Source organism: Eurypyga helias, unplaced genomic scaffold (assembly GCF_000690775.1).
Source record: "Eurypyga helias isolate BGI_N326 unplaced genomic scaffold, ASM69077v1 scaffold26446, whole genome shotgun sequence".
Classification (NCBI taxonomy): Eukaryota; Metazoa; Chordata; class Aves; order Eurypygiformes; family Eurypygidae; genus Eurypyga; species Eurypyga helias.
In genome coordinates, this window is record NW_010257616.1 from 2,741 (window position 1) to 16,751 (window position 14,011).

The 14,011-nt window shown below is 38.1% G+C and overlaps 1 protein-coding gene across 1 annotated transcript in view; it reads left to right on the plus strand.

Moving 5' to 3' along the window:
* The first annotated feature begins 1,288 nt into the window (after positions 1-1,288).
* The window catches only part of RHOT1 (ras homolog family member T1), a 22,688-nt gene continuing 9,965 nt past the window's right edge, over positions 1,289-14,011 (plus strand). Inside the window, 18 exon segments of the mRNA XM_010154092.1 lie at positions 1,289-1,341; positions 2,852-2,933; positions 3,764-3,807; positions 4,589-4,642; positions 4,979-5,031; positions 5,583-5,691; positions 6,256-6,357; positions 7,828-7,926; positions 8,354-8,462; positions 9,388-9,508; positions 10,227-10,311; positions 10,681-10,826; positions 11,431-11,531; positions 12,078-12,208; positions 12,558-12,641; positions 13,460-13,579; positions 13,917-14,008; positions 14,010-14,011. The exon segment at positions 14,010-14,011 is cut by the window's right edge and continues 97 nt beyond it. Of these exon segments, the coding sequence (XP_010152394.1) occupies positions 1,309-1,341; positions 2,852-2,933; positions 3,764-3,807; positions 4,589-4,642; positions 4,979-5,031; positions 5,583-5,691; positions 6,256-6,357; positions 7,828-7,926; positions 8,354-8,462; positions 9,388-9,508; positions 10,227-10,311; positions 10,681-10,826; positions 11,431-11,531; positions 12,078-12,208; positions 12,558-12,641; positions 13,460-13,579; positions 13,917-14,008; positions 14,010-14,011 (1,567 nt within the window). The 5' untranslated portion in view covers positions 1,289-1,308.

The window sequence follows — 14,011 nt, forward strand, 5'->3', positions numbered from 1 at the left end:
GCCCTTTGTTGCCATACCAAAAATAGACCTGGGTAAGTTGGATGTACTTTGACTAGATCGGCAGTTCAGTAATTCCCTTTTCCACACAAAACCGAATAATTCTACAATTTCATCTCTTCTTCCTCCGATACTCAGAATTATATACAATTAAATGCGCGAGCATAAGCGCAGTGATAGCAGCAAACCACGTTCTGTCAGTTGGTGACATTTTGTGTTGTTTTCAGTAGGAACGGTGGTGTAGACCCTGGCTGATCGTGAGCAGAACATGCTGGTGAAGGTGCTGTACGGCCCGGATGAAATAGCCTTTTGCTTGAACCGGGGGCTGTCAGGGAGATACAGTCGCACATAAGCTTTGAACCTGAACGTTTTGTTTAGGTATAAATGTCTCAAAACCAAGTAAAGCAATAGTAGTCTCTCACGGCTTTCAAAGGAACAGGAAGTTGACAGATGAAAGTTTTTAGAGAGAGTGGAACCCTGAGAAAAGTTACCGACTCCTAATTTTAAATGGTCGCACTAAACCCAAGCAATCCAACTGTGGTGTCAGAGGTTTGGAATTTTGCAGGTAAATGGGGTCATTTATTGGATTGAATATAGTTGGCTGTTGAAGCAGGGATGATCTTCTTGGATTAAGAAACTGTGACTTTAGGAGGGTTGGTGGTTTTTTGGTGTTTGTTTGGGGCATTTTTTTCCGTTTTTTTCCTTTTTTCTTTTTTTTTTTTTTTTGAGGGGGATAGCTCATTTGTTTCAAGGAGATTATGCTCTTGCACTTTCAGAGTAGTCAAACTAGTTTGTGGAGACATTGTCCTTTGCTGATAGAGCCATGTCGTCTTGTCCAGCTCTTATCCTTGGTAGTTTAGGACTGAAGCACAATCATTGTATCAAGAATATTATAAAAATAGTGAATCCCTGAATTACTGTCTGTGTGCTTTCTTTGTATTTGTTAATCTGTATTAATGCATTTCCAGTTTGGTTTGAATTTCTGTTTGTTTGCTTAAGTGTTCTGAGTTAAGGTTAAAACCTGCTAATTCTTTTGTGTAAGGCAGAGCAGGATTTGATTCTCTTCTGGATGAAACACAGAAGTGTGGAATGGATCCTAAGGTTTTTAAAGAATGATGAGGAAATTGCTGACATCCATATTAAGTATGTTTGAACAACAGATAAAAAGCCTTTAACGTGGCCAGTTGGAAAATGTTTTCAAGAGATTTCCCATTTTAAGATGGGATGCAGTTATTGAGTGTAACAAAACCTAATTGTCTAACCTCTGTTTTTAATGCTTTTACAGCCAGAGTTGGGAAGACGTCACTAATTATGTCTCTTGTCAGTGAAGAATTTCCAGAAGAGGTAGAGCATCCTTATTTGTTTTCTAAGTTTTATTTCTCTCCTGTTGTATAGCTCTTTCAAGGAGTACGTTAATAGGCTCTGCTTTAAAATAATGTTTCATATTTTTAAAAAAAGTCTAAAACTGCAGTGCTGATTTCTGGAAGAGTGATTCCTTGTTTTTCACATGAATAATTAAACTGATTTTTTTATATCTGTGGAATGTTAGTTTTTTTGGTGTTGTTTTTAAGCAATTGAAGCTGGTCATAGCTGGCAGCCTATTTCCATATTAGAGACTTGTAAATGGGAAGGTGCTGAAAGAGGCAAGACCCTCAGGGTTTTTTTTGAGGGGTTGTATTTTAAGAGCAAGTAGATTGAAAAATGAATGGGAATGAAGAATTAAACAGTCACATTGTGTAACTTAGCCATTTTTTTGTAACTAAGCAAGACATTGCTGTCATTCCTGGTTTTGAAGAATGTTTTCCTGACTCTTGAAGTAAAAAAAGCAAAAACTCCTACTGCCTTCTTCCCAAAGAAAAGTAAAGCTACTTCTACATTTTTTTCCATTAAAAAAATCAGTACATAGTTCTCTGTATACCATAAAAAGAACTGCAGCTGCTGCAAATAGTTCAGCTTTTTACATATAAACATGAATGTTTATTTCTTCTCATCACAGGTCTTAAAATAGGCATCATGTGCTGCTCTCTGAATCTGCACTGTGCTGTGTTTAATGCAGATCAGTAGCTTACGGCAGTTCATGAGTCAAGATTAGGTTGTTAACATAATTGAATTTAGTTCCCAACGGTGCAGGTAGAAAGGAGCTGCAGTTTCTGCTTGTTCTTAAACTGCTCAGAGACCCGTCCTTTGACAGGTTGCTGGTTGATGTATTTAATGAATTGTAGGCTTCTATTCACTTCTCAGCCTCTTCCCACTGTATGATCTTGAATATTTCTCTACATTCATGTCGAGAGAAAAAGCATCATATATATAAAAAAACCCACAATCTGACTGAAATTTAAAATATTTCAACATAGGTTAAAGAGTATTTATTTTGTCAGTAGTGGCATGGTAACTCTAGTGTTACTCTCCTGATGAGAGAATGAGAATGTGTGACCCTTTGAAGTAATTGGATGAATTTGATAACCCCCCAAATTTTAGAACTTTTACTTAAAAAAAAAAGAAAATTACAATTCAGGTTTTGTTTATCGCTTTCGCTGTTGGAATAATTCTTTATAGGTGGTTGGGTAGAGTGGATTTGAGTTTTATAGAAGCATTCATTCAATCCCCTAACAACATTGCTTCCTTGCAAAGCATGCAGGGAGTTCCTTATTCAGTCAAGAGGCCAATAAAGATGAGCAAGTAGCAGTCACTTTCAGTACATTGCAAAAAAACGCCACAAAGTAGTTGAACTGCTAATAAATTCTATTTAAGCTGACTGATTGGCAGGTGTATTATAGTATACTTTGTTTTTTGACTATCTGGATTGTCTGAATTGTCATTAAAGGGTTTTCCTTGCTGTTTCTTTAAACCCAAGGTTCCGCCGCGCGCCGAGGAGATCACCATTCCAGCCGATGTCACCCCTGAGCGAGTGCCAACTCACATCGTGGATTATTCAGGTAAGGATTCCACAATGCTGGTGCTGACTGATTTGGCAGGGGACTGCTCAACTCACCCAGTAGCCTCTTGCAACCGTCCCACGCTGTGGGACCAGAGCTACGTGTTGGAAAAAGCTGGATTGAAGTAGAAACTCATGGGATAAAGCGAAATCCGGTGGTGACGGCTGGTCCTACTATATCGCAGTCTAAGGTTGACTGCTGTTGGCACTTCCACTGAAGACAGGCTAGCAGTGTCCCAGTGAAGTCAGTGTTCTTTGTGTGACATTCACAGGTTCAGCAAAGGTGGGTTCTTTTGTGGACTTGAGGTTGAATTTGTATGGAGTGAGGTTTTTCTTTCCATTGGATTACATGTTGTATCGATTCAGTTAACAGAACCCTGGTCTCTCTAAAAAATGGACACAATTAACAAATGTCATATGCTGTTGTATAAGTTTCCATTATAGAACAATGTTGCTACGTATTATCCCAGGAAGGGGCTGTTGGTAAACGTGTGGGGTTGCAAACTGTGACTCATTCCAGAGAGAACCTGTCTGCAAATGTAATTATTCCTCTTTCAAATAGCTGCGAAAAACTTTGCGTGCAACAGACGGTTTCTGTCTTGCAAGTTTGCGGATCGATTTCGCTGTTGTTACAGCAGAAGCAGCCTGTAGTGCTTTTTCTAAATAAAATAAATAACGAGCTTTCTCAAGGCTGTACGTGGTTTAAATAACGAGCTTTCTCAAGGCTGTCTTGTGAGCCTTAAGAAACACCCTACTTCAGTTACTTCAGTTTTTCAGTTTCATTCGCAAAAATGTTCAGTATTAATGAATGACTTGTTCTACTTCATGCAGAAGCAGAGCAAAGTGATGAGCAGCTCTACCATGAAATATCACAGGTAAGTGTATGTTAGTGTTTACTAGAAAATAGTTTTTGCTTTTGGAGAAACCTTTCCTTTGAAGTTCTATGAGTTAGATGCGGTTCAGATGGGCTTCACTTGAACTGAAGAAAAAGAAAAAACCTCTCTTGCTTTTTCTTGCTTGGCATTTCGTTTTGTTTTGTGCCCTGTCCTGTAGAAAACCTTCCTCTCTTTAAGAAAAGTAGGTACTGCCACTGTGTTGGTGAATTGAGCTTAAGCTCAACCTTTGTCCTTCCACAGGAAAGGACAGAACCTAACTATCTTCTGATCAGTATGGGTTTTCTGAAGAAATAATCCTACCCTGCAAAGATCAGTTCAGGTTCTTTCTGTCATGTTGCATTTATGAATAGCAGGGGATTCTTGGCAATTTTATAATTCCTTCTGTTTCCTATTTTCAGTTCTTTCTGAGCACCTTTGCACATTTTCTGTACAGTCTGTCATGGTGTTATGTTCCATTTCTGGCATTTGGTTTGGCACTTAGGTGGAGGCTGCAAATTATGATCTTTCAGTTTAGATTTCTTGGTAGAATAGTGAATGTCACACTGCAAGACGTGTTTTTTTGGCACTTCTAAACATGGGAATTATTTGGTTTAAGCTGTTGTTCAGGCTGCAAGTAGCTTAAACAAGTCAGGGACACAGGTTTTGACTGATGGTGGAACTGTTCTTACTCTGATGTTGTTATGTATGGTTCTTAATTGTCTCTGTTGTTTGGAGACTATAAGCAGTGGAATTCCATGCCTTTCCTTTCTTGTCATTTTAGGCAAATGTGATTTGTATAGTATATGCTGTAAACAACAAGAATTCTATCGATAAGGTATGGTAACACGTCTTATCCAGTTACTGCTCGAGGTGTAGCTTGCATGCTGTTAATTGTTGGCAAGCTGAAAACCGTACTAGACATTTAAAATGCCTAAGATGTGTTTGAGATAAAGTTGTTAAGACAATGTACAGATGTATTATTGCTTCTGCTCCATTTTAGTAATCTGAGAAAGTTGCTTGGTTAATTAACTCCAGTTTTTATTTGTTTCTTTCTTTGTGGGTAAATATTTGCCTTCTTGGGAAAGAAGCAGTAGAAGTTGTAGTTGAACTTGGTTCGGTCATATTAAATTTGAAAATGTATTTTTCATGTTTGTTTTTAACCCCACTTTAGGTAACAAGTCGATGGATTCCTCTCATCAATGAAAGGACAGACAAAGATAGCAGGTGCATAAGTAAAGATGAGAAGTGTGAATTAGGCTGCACATCGATGGGTGTCAATGGACAATGTTGAGGATGTTAATTGTTTAAGAAAATCAAATTCTAAACTTAAAGTTTATTAAGAAGTCCAAGCAACAAGAGATTTAAAGTATGTAGGTCTGTTACATATGCCAGCAATGCTATTTATTTTGAATTTCATGGGCAGCTTTTACCAGGTGTGTTTATATTTGTTCTGGTAGAACTAGTTTTGGCTACATAATCTGTAGAGGTTTTCTACTGTTGCTTGTTTTGTGTAATAATAATAATAGGATTAGTTACTTTTGTCTTTAATTGTGCGAGTTTTGTAGTATCAACAAGAAGTACATTCCTATCTAAGTGTCTATCAAAACAGTTTACTTAAAACTGCTATTGTTTAGTTTTGCCTATTGGCTGCCAGTGATCTTCAATTACATCCATGAAAATAATATAATGGCTTCTGGTGGGAGGTAGAAGGCTAACTAAGGTACATCCTTTTATCCCTCTGTCTTTTAAAGCTCTTAACCTGTTTTTGTTTTCAGGCTGCCTCTTATATTAGTTGGAAACAAGTCTGATCTAGTGGAATATAGCAGTATGGAAACTATCCTTCCCATTATGAATCAATATACAGAGATAGAAACATGTGTAGAGGTACGCAAGACTTCCTGAAGTTAGTGGGTAACACAAACTGCATTCTTGCCATGCTTGTACAGCAGCTTTTTAATAGAAAAGATGATTTATTTTGTTGTGTTCAAATTAAAGTATTCAAATATAAGTCATTATCGTGGTGAGTTTATATGTTATTTTTCTTTAGAGAAGGTTACTCGATTATATGTTCAAATGTTACTGTCAAATTATTTTAATATTTAGTGCTTACTCACATCCTTTTCTGTAGCAAGTGTTTTAAATTTGATATTAAGCCAGAGAGATGTCTGCAAAGTATTAAAAATGAAATTAATATATGTGGATAGGCCTCTTTAAAAACCAACAAACAAACCCCCCCAAAACTCCTTTCTGTTCTTGGTATGACAGCAAGCTGTAGTGAGACCTCCTTTACTAATTACTTAACAGGTACAGGGGCTAGATGTCTTTTCTTCCAAAACCAGCTCTGTACCCACAAGAGGGGGCTAGATCTTTAAAAGTTTGATGCTTGCTCAAATTTCAGACTCAAATAATCAAGAAACTAGCTAATCAATGTAAGGATTTCTCTTTCAGTGTTCTGCCAAAAACTTGAAGAATATATCTGAGCTATTTTATTATGCACAGAAAGCTGTTCTGCATCCTACAGGTCCTCTCTATTGCCCAGAGGAGAAAGAGGTATTTATACATAGATTCTAAACCCAAATAATACAGAGGCGGGGGAAGTTAATCGCTTTCCCATTGTTTCCTTTTCCGTGGATTTTGCATTTCTTAGTGTGTTCTGTTACCACCAGCCTAGCCCCGAATGTCAAGCCTTATATTCCAGAACCCTGGTGATTGTTTTGTGTTGTATTAATCCGATATGTCTTTCCTCTTCATTCAAAGCAGTGAAGACAGATTTTTGTTGCCCATGTGAACTGCTAAGTGAAATGGGAAGCTCTGGTAATGGCTTTAAGCCAGTGTAATGTGAACAAAAGCATGTGTTCAGTTCTCCTTTAGATATACATTTCACAGTAACTCCATTTATTTTAGGGAAACTACTCCAGACTTGGCCTGTTTTAAGGGAAAGACCTTTCTGAGCATCATGTGAGACTTCGGCAGAAGGGATAAGAAACAAGTGGTGTGGCTGTTTAAGTATCACAGGTAGTTAGCGGAGCGTATTATGAAGGAGTAAGGTTCTTTTAAAAAACATGTCTTTCATGGGCAAATGCAAGTAACATCTCTAAACATAACCCCTATGTAGTATTGGGCAGTAGGACCATCGCTTCAGTCATAAGTATTTTGTTAAGTAGAGAACCAGAGAATAACCCTGTTTTGATTTCTTCCATCAGAATCATCTTTGAGTTAGTAATGTTGTGATAAAATTGTTGTGCTGAAATCTTTTTGGTTTTCCAAAACCAATCTCTATGCAATCTGTGTGACCTCTATGAAGAGAAGAGTCCATCGTCACTGTAGTTGTTGGGAGAGAATTACCAGTGTCTGTTTTCCTTCACTCGGAAGGTATCCTAGCAATTCTTTGTCATAGAGATAGTCCATATGGTCAGTGCTTTGCCTGGTAGATGAATGAGCCCTGTGAAGGTTATTTGGTGTTTGAAGCCTTCTGAAACCGTAGCTGAAATGGTGAATAGAGAGAGTGTGCTTGTTTAGAAAGAGTTGACAGTAGTTCTAGAGCTGCTTGTGTTTGCAAGGCACTGGGATTGCAAGGCCTTTTTTTTTTTTTTTCCCCCACACACACCAAAAAATGTGGGGTTTTTTGGGGGGAAAAAAAAAATTCAATTGGATTTTAAAGCTTCCTGTAGCAATAAGACTGAATTTAGAGAACTGATTTTAGAGAACTGTTATTTTTTTTTAAATAACAAAGTACTGCCACCTTCAGCTTGTGGAGAGCTTGAGGGTCTTTTAATAATTGAATAGAAAGACATTTAATGTCAAATGATTGCTTTAAATGTATGGATATGAATTTTCTGGATCAGGATTTTGTTTCCTCTTGCTTTTTATTTGTGTGTGTGTGTGTATGAATGTCTTTGTTCTAAAAATGTAAAATGAAGGCTAGTATTTGTTTTAATGTGATTGAGCTGCCTGGTGTCATTCAGTGTAATCTTTTTATAGTCAAGCTAGGAAGCAGCTGAATTTTCTTTTATTCCTTAGATGAAACCTGCCTGTATTAAAGCACTCACTCGCATTTTTAGAATTTCTGATCAGGATAATGATGGTACTCTCAATGATGCAGAGCTCAACTTCTTTCAGGTAACTCTTCTGCTAACCTCTTCACCATGCTGAGTAGTTCAACTGTGTAATTCTAGAAAAAGAAGTGATTGTTTTTGAAGGAAGAGTAGTAAGGTGAATTGTGAGGGAATCAGGTCTAAATATTAAAAGTTTCAAGTACAGGATAAAGGAGTGGATATGTAAAAATGGAAATGGTATTAATTTTATTTCTAACCATTGTTCAAATTTTAGTTCTAGAGCAAAATTTAAAAAACCCTATTAAATGTATAAGGCCCAATGCTTGTACTTAAAAATAGAATCAAGTTTGTACAGAGTTACGTGCACTAAGAAATTGGATTGTCCCTTACTAGCTTATCAGAACGCTTAAGGCTGTGTTCCACACAGGACATGCTGTTTGTCCAGCTTAGTAGCCTGTGGTCCTTACATGCTGCTCTTGTTCTTTTGTTAGAGAATTTGTTTTAATACGCCACTGGCACCTCAAGCTTTGGAAGATGTGAAGAATGTAGTCAGGAAAAACCTAAGTGATGGCGTTGCAGATAATGGATTGACATTAAAAGGTAAGCCTTATTTAACTTAAAAGATGTCTTTATACAGTTTATCCTTACATAAAAAAGCTAATCTTTTGGAATATGATCTTGAACTTGATTTTTTTAGACTACAAGAACTGGGTGTAGTGGCAATATGATATCAAAGGATTCTTCAACTAAGGAACAACAGGCTGAATAAAATAAGGTCTTCCTTAGAACTTGGAATCTAAATAAGTGTACTGATTTTTCAAAAGAGACTGTCTCCTAGATAAGTCTGTGTATTGTCTCTAGCCTCAATGGCTGCAACACTTGTGAGGCACCACACCTTGCTGCCAACAGTTTAGCAGCTCCATTGTACAGAACTGCTCAGAGCATATGGGCAAAGTGAAAGGAGAAGAAAACCCGTTTCCTTTCTGAGCACCAACAGAACTGCTTTGCTTGTGGAGCTTACATAGTGAGAAATTGTAAAAAGTAGGAAACTTAAGGCATAGCCTTATTAAACAGTGAGATCTCAGTGTTCATTAAGCCCTGGAAAGTGCTAAACAATAATCCTACCCACTTACTTTGAAACAGGCAAACTAGAGGCTGTCTTTTCTGAGACTACTCTCCAGGCTTCTTGCTAAGGCTTACTGTTTAAAATCATTGAAAATACTGTTTCTTTGATTTTCATACAGCTAAGTTCTTCTAAAATGCTGGTGCGGAAGGAAGCAAACAGCAACAACAGAAAGCCAACTGAGCTGTCTTAAGAAAACAGTTCCTTGGAGGACACTCTTAGAAATAACCTGATTTCTGAACCTTCAATCTGTGTAGATAATGCTGTAATGTCACCCTGGGGGTCTAAAATCTGAATGTGTATTTCAAGCTTTTTTGTTTTCAGCCTGATACTGATTTGAATAAAAATACTTGTAGCAGATAAAGATTTCAGGGCCTTAAGATTTCATCATTTGATTTTTAGGTTTTCTTTTTCTACACACACTTTTCATTCAGCGAGGAAGGCATGAAACAACTTGGACTGTTTTACGCCGCTTTGGGTACGATGACGACCTCGAGCTTACACCAGAGTACTTGTTTCCTCCGTATGTATCACTTCCTTTAGCTTTCTTTATCTTACATGCACTTGATTGAATCTGCCTCCTGCTTTGGCAGGAGGAAAGGATTATTGTAGTGTGTTGACTTACCACATTGTTAGGTCAAGTATCTCCCTTACTTCGTGACCTACCAGCCAAAATCTTCACGTGACTGAAAATTATGAAGGAAGAATTGCTGTCTCTTGTGCCAAATCATGAACTGCTCACTCCCTTTATAAGAATAAAAGAGACTCACTTCAAAACTGGAAAATAAATCTGAGCAGTTGCTTACTCTATGTGGCAACCAATTAGAAAAGACTTGTTGATATTTTCATAGCACTTGAGATCCTTTGAAAATCCCCAAATTAAAAAATTAAGAGATTGACCAGCTTGGGGGCTTCTTTTCAAAAGTGCAAGTGCAACTATGTGATTTTTCCATTAAAATAAAAAACAAAACAAAACAAAAAACCCCAAACCTCCACAAAATAGCAAACAAACCCAACAGAAACCTGATTGCTTTGTGGCTATAGATCATGTAGTATGAAGACACTCACTCATAATTTTAGAATTCCTAATTAAAAATATGTGCTTTGATCTCTTTAAAGATAAACTAATAAAACTGAATGTAAAAGTCAAATACCAACTGTTGTAATTCAAAAAGTTTGTGTTCTGTATTTTATAAACACAATTAACACTTCTTGTATCTGTTTCTGTTTTTAATTAACAGGCTAAAAATTCCTCCAGACTGCACAACAGAATTAAATCATCATGCATACTTGTTTCTTCAAAGTATTTTTGATAAACATGATTTGGTAAGCTTAATTTGAGAGTGTGTGTATCCTTAAGAGCCTTCGTTTGCCAGCAGGTTTTGCTAGCAAGAAGTGTGGTTTTGTCATCTTGTCGTTTCACTCAGAAACTGGCTTTGGTTTAAGGTTTGCAGTCAAAACTAACTGTTTGTGTTTCTGTCTACAAGGAGAGCTGGCAGTTATAGATGTACTGCCAGTTTTTTTAAACTAATATTTTTAAACTTAATTAAAAAAAAAGAACAATAATTAAAAAGAAAGCATCTCAGTTTCTTATAGCCAGTTTCTTGAATCTTGCAAATGTACAGCAAGAAACGATCAGTTTAGAATAGACAAGAGTGAAGTGACTTAGGTCTGATACCGTATGCTTGTTTTCAGGACAGAGACTGTGCTTTGTCTCCTGATGAATTGAAGGACTTGTTCAAAGTCTTCCCGTACATGCCGTGGGGACCCGATGTTAACAACACTGTTTGCACGAATGAGAGGGGATGGATTACGTACCAAGGGTTCCTCTCTCAGTGGACGTAAGTGTGATACGTGACATTTAGTAGATGGGAACTTTGAGTGTGATAATGTGTTTGTAGATTCTTTTGAAAAATCTAGTAGAAAGAGTAGAAGTTTAATAGCTGAAGGTTGATCCAAGCAGTCAAGTTTTTATAGCCATCCAGCAGCCTAATCTTCAGATAATTGTGACAACCTGTTCAGGATTTGGGTAGTATTTAGGGCTAACTATGATGAAGTGTCTCTTTAAAACATGGAAACCTCCCTGAAACTTAGAGAAATATTTATTTCTGTTGCTCTACTCTTCAGAGTATGAATAATGATTTTCAATAATGAGGGTTTTTTTCCTACTGAAAATACAGAAAATGAGGAAAGCATTATCTGCTGAGGAAAAAAAAAAAGGTGTAGGTTGATAGGCCTCAGTGAGTACTGCCTTCCTCTTGTTTTGCTGACTGTTCAGACAGGTAAAGTTGCCACCATTTGCCTTCAGAGTGCTTTTTGTCCCTCAGTGCCACACAGCACCAGGAATACCTCTCTACTGTCACTCTGGAGACAGGAGGAAAAGGATTGTTTCGGTACTGTGAAGGATTGGTATCACAGATGCTAACAATTTTCCCCCTCTCCTAGACTAACCACATACTTAGATGTGCAGCGTTGCCTGGAGTACCTGGGTTATTTAGGCTACTCAATCCTTGCAGAGCAAGAATCTCAAGCATCAGCGATTACAGGTAATTAAAAAAAAAAATTGCTACAACTGGGGGCCTGCAAGGAAGCTGCGGGGGGCTTTTTACAAGGGCAGGAAGTGACAGGACAAGGGGTAACGGGTTTAAATGGAAAGTGAGGGGGGGTAGATTGATATCAGGAAGAAGTTCTTCCCGCAGAGGGTGGGGAGGCACTGGGACAGGTTGCCCAGAGAAGCTGTGGATGTCTCATCCCTGGAAGTGTCCAAGGCCAGGCTGGATGAGGCTTGGAGCAACCTGGTCTAGTGGAAGGTGTCCCTGCCCATGGCGGGGGGTTGGAACTGGATGGGCTTTAAGGTCCCTTCCAGCCCAAACTGTTCTATGATTCTATGATTCAGAATTTAAATTTAGGGATCTGCTCAAGAGTAAATTGGTTTTTTTTACTTATTCTCTTTTACTTTCTGCTCAATTCAACCCTTTGATTTAATATTTGAGAGATTGGTTTGCGTGCATTTTAATATAAGTGAACAATTAATTCATGTTTTCACGTTGTGCATGTACATCTTATGAGAATTGTATCTGTTTTTTCAAAAGTAACAAGAGATAAAAAGATAGACCTCCAGAAAAAACAGACTCAGAGGAATGTTTTCCGATGCAATGTTGTTGGAATGAAAGGCTGTGGGAAAAGTGGAGTTCTTCAGGCTCTTCTTGGGAGAAATCTCATAGTAAGAAACCTCTTGCTTATATTCACCTGTATATGCTTTTGAGTTAAGGTTAGACAGCAAAACCAACGGATGGTAGAGCTTTACTGACATTACCGAGTTTGGAGAGTTCTGCGGGGGGATCTGGAATTATTGGGGAGGGGTTTTTAATTCCTTTTATTTTTAGCAAATAGACAAATGGCTGTTGCATGCAGTCATTGTGTGTACATCATGGATTAGAGCTGTGTGTGTGCTTGCAGAATAAACCACAGATCACTCTTAACTTTCGTTAATGGGTGGAATGAAACAGCTGTTCAGATCGAACTTAAAGGGGAAAGTGGCTCTGGTCTAACATGAAATTCTGCATTTTCAGAGGCAGAGGCAAATACGTGCAGAACACAAATCTTACTACGCTATTAATACCGTCTATGTGTACGGACAGGAGAAATACTTGCTGGTAAGGTGGCCTCGTTATTGTTTGCATAAGACTGGTTAATCTTAAAATTCAGTGAATTATTCAGAGCCTTCCGGAAACACATTTCTGTTTTAATTGTCTCTTCATAAATGTGGATTCCCCCCAGCGTACCTTTCCCCGCCCCCCCCTCCCCCCCGCTCCCCTTCCCCCCCCCCCCCCCCCATCCTCCTTGCCTCTTTCTGGCTCAAACAACCTCTGGTTTTACATGTTGCTAATACTTTAAACTGAACCTGTTCAGGACCTGTTTCTGAAGCCTTGACCTAAATTGTACAGAACCCAGTCCATTATGTTTGTGCTGCAGGGCATCAAATTGTAACATATGATGAATTATCAACAAGCAGCCTACTTACTTAGAAAAGAAGAATCTGTCACGTAGAGTGATTAGCATGGCTGAAGTTAATCTTCAGTGGGTGAAATACTTTCTTTAAAGCTGGTTCCACTGTAGTTTTCCTTTACGATAATATGGTATCTTTGTTTTTCAAGATCTAGTCCTTTGTGGTTTCCTCTGTAGGATGAATGCCGGTTTCTGTGGGAATCTAAGACTTTGGGTAGAAGTAAATGTAACTTCTTTTGCTGGGGTTGTGATTCCCTGCACTTGCGCTGTTAACAGCTCGGATGTGTTGGCTGTGTGGCAAATTCCTGCGATTTCTTTTTCATTAGTTCAGCCTATTGTCAGTCCATTAGATCTAAGGACACATAAAAATGAGCCATAAAAATTGTGAGAAAAAGCAAGTTACAGAATTCCTTTAACTGCATAATGACAGAGCTTTTCTCCCTATCTGACTCTCTTTTTTTTCCAGCTACATGATGTCAGTGACTCTGAATTTTTAACTGACGCTGAGACCATATGCGATGCTGTCTGCCTGGTGTATGATGTCAGTAACCCTAAGTCCTTTGAGTACTGTGCCAGGATTTTTAAGGTTTGTGTGGTTTATATATACAAACCTTTACGTTTATATGTCTTTTCACTGATAAAATGTCCAGTGTCAGTTACTGGTCCTATACACAATTTCTAGTGCTTAAAAGACATCTTATTTATGGGTGCTGGTTATATATGGCTGCTGCATTAAAAATGCAGTTTTGTTACTCATACAAACCTAATGTCTCCTTGTCTGTATAAAATATTCTGCTGCTAGAAGTGCCTGACTTCAGTGCAAGGAATGTATCTTAATGCTGCTGCGACCAGTTCAACTCAGGCTGTTCCAGGTTTAATGTATCATATAGTGTTTCTTTCACTGTCTTTCTTTAAATCTGCAGCAGCACTTCATGGATAGCAGAATACCATGCTTAGTGGTAGCTGCAAAGTCCGACTTGCATGAAGTTAGACAGGAATATAGTATTTCTCCTGCTGA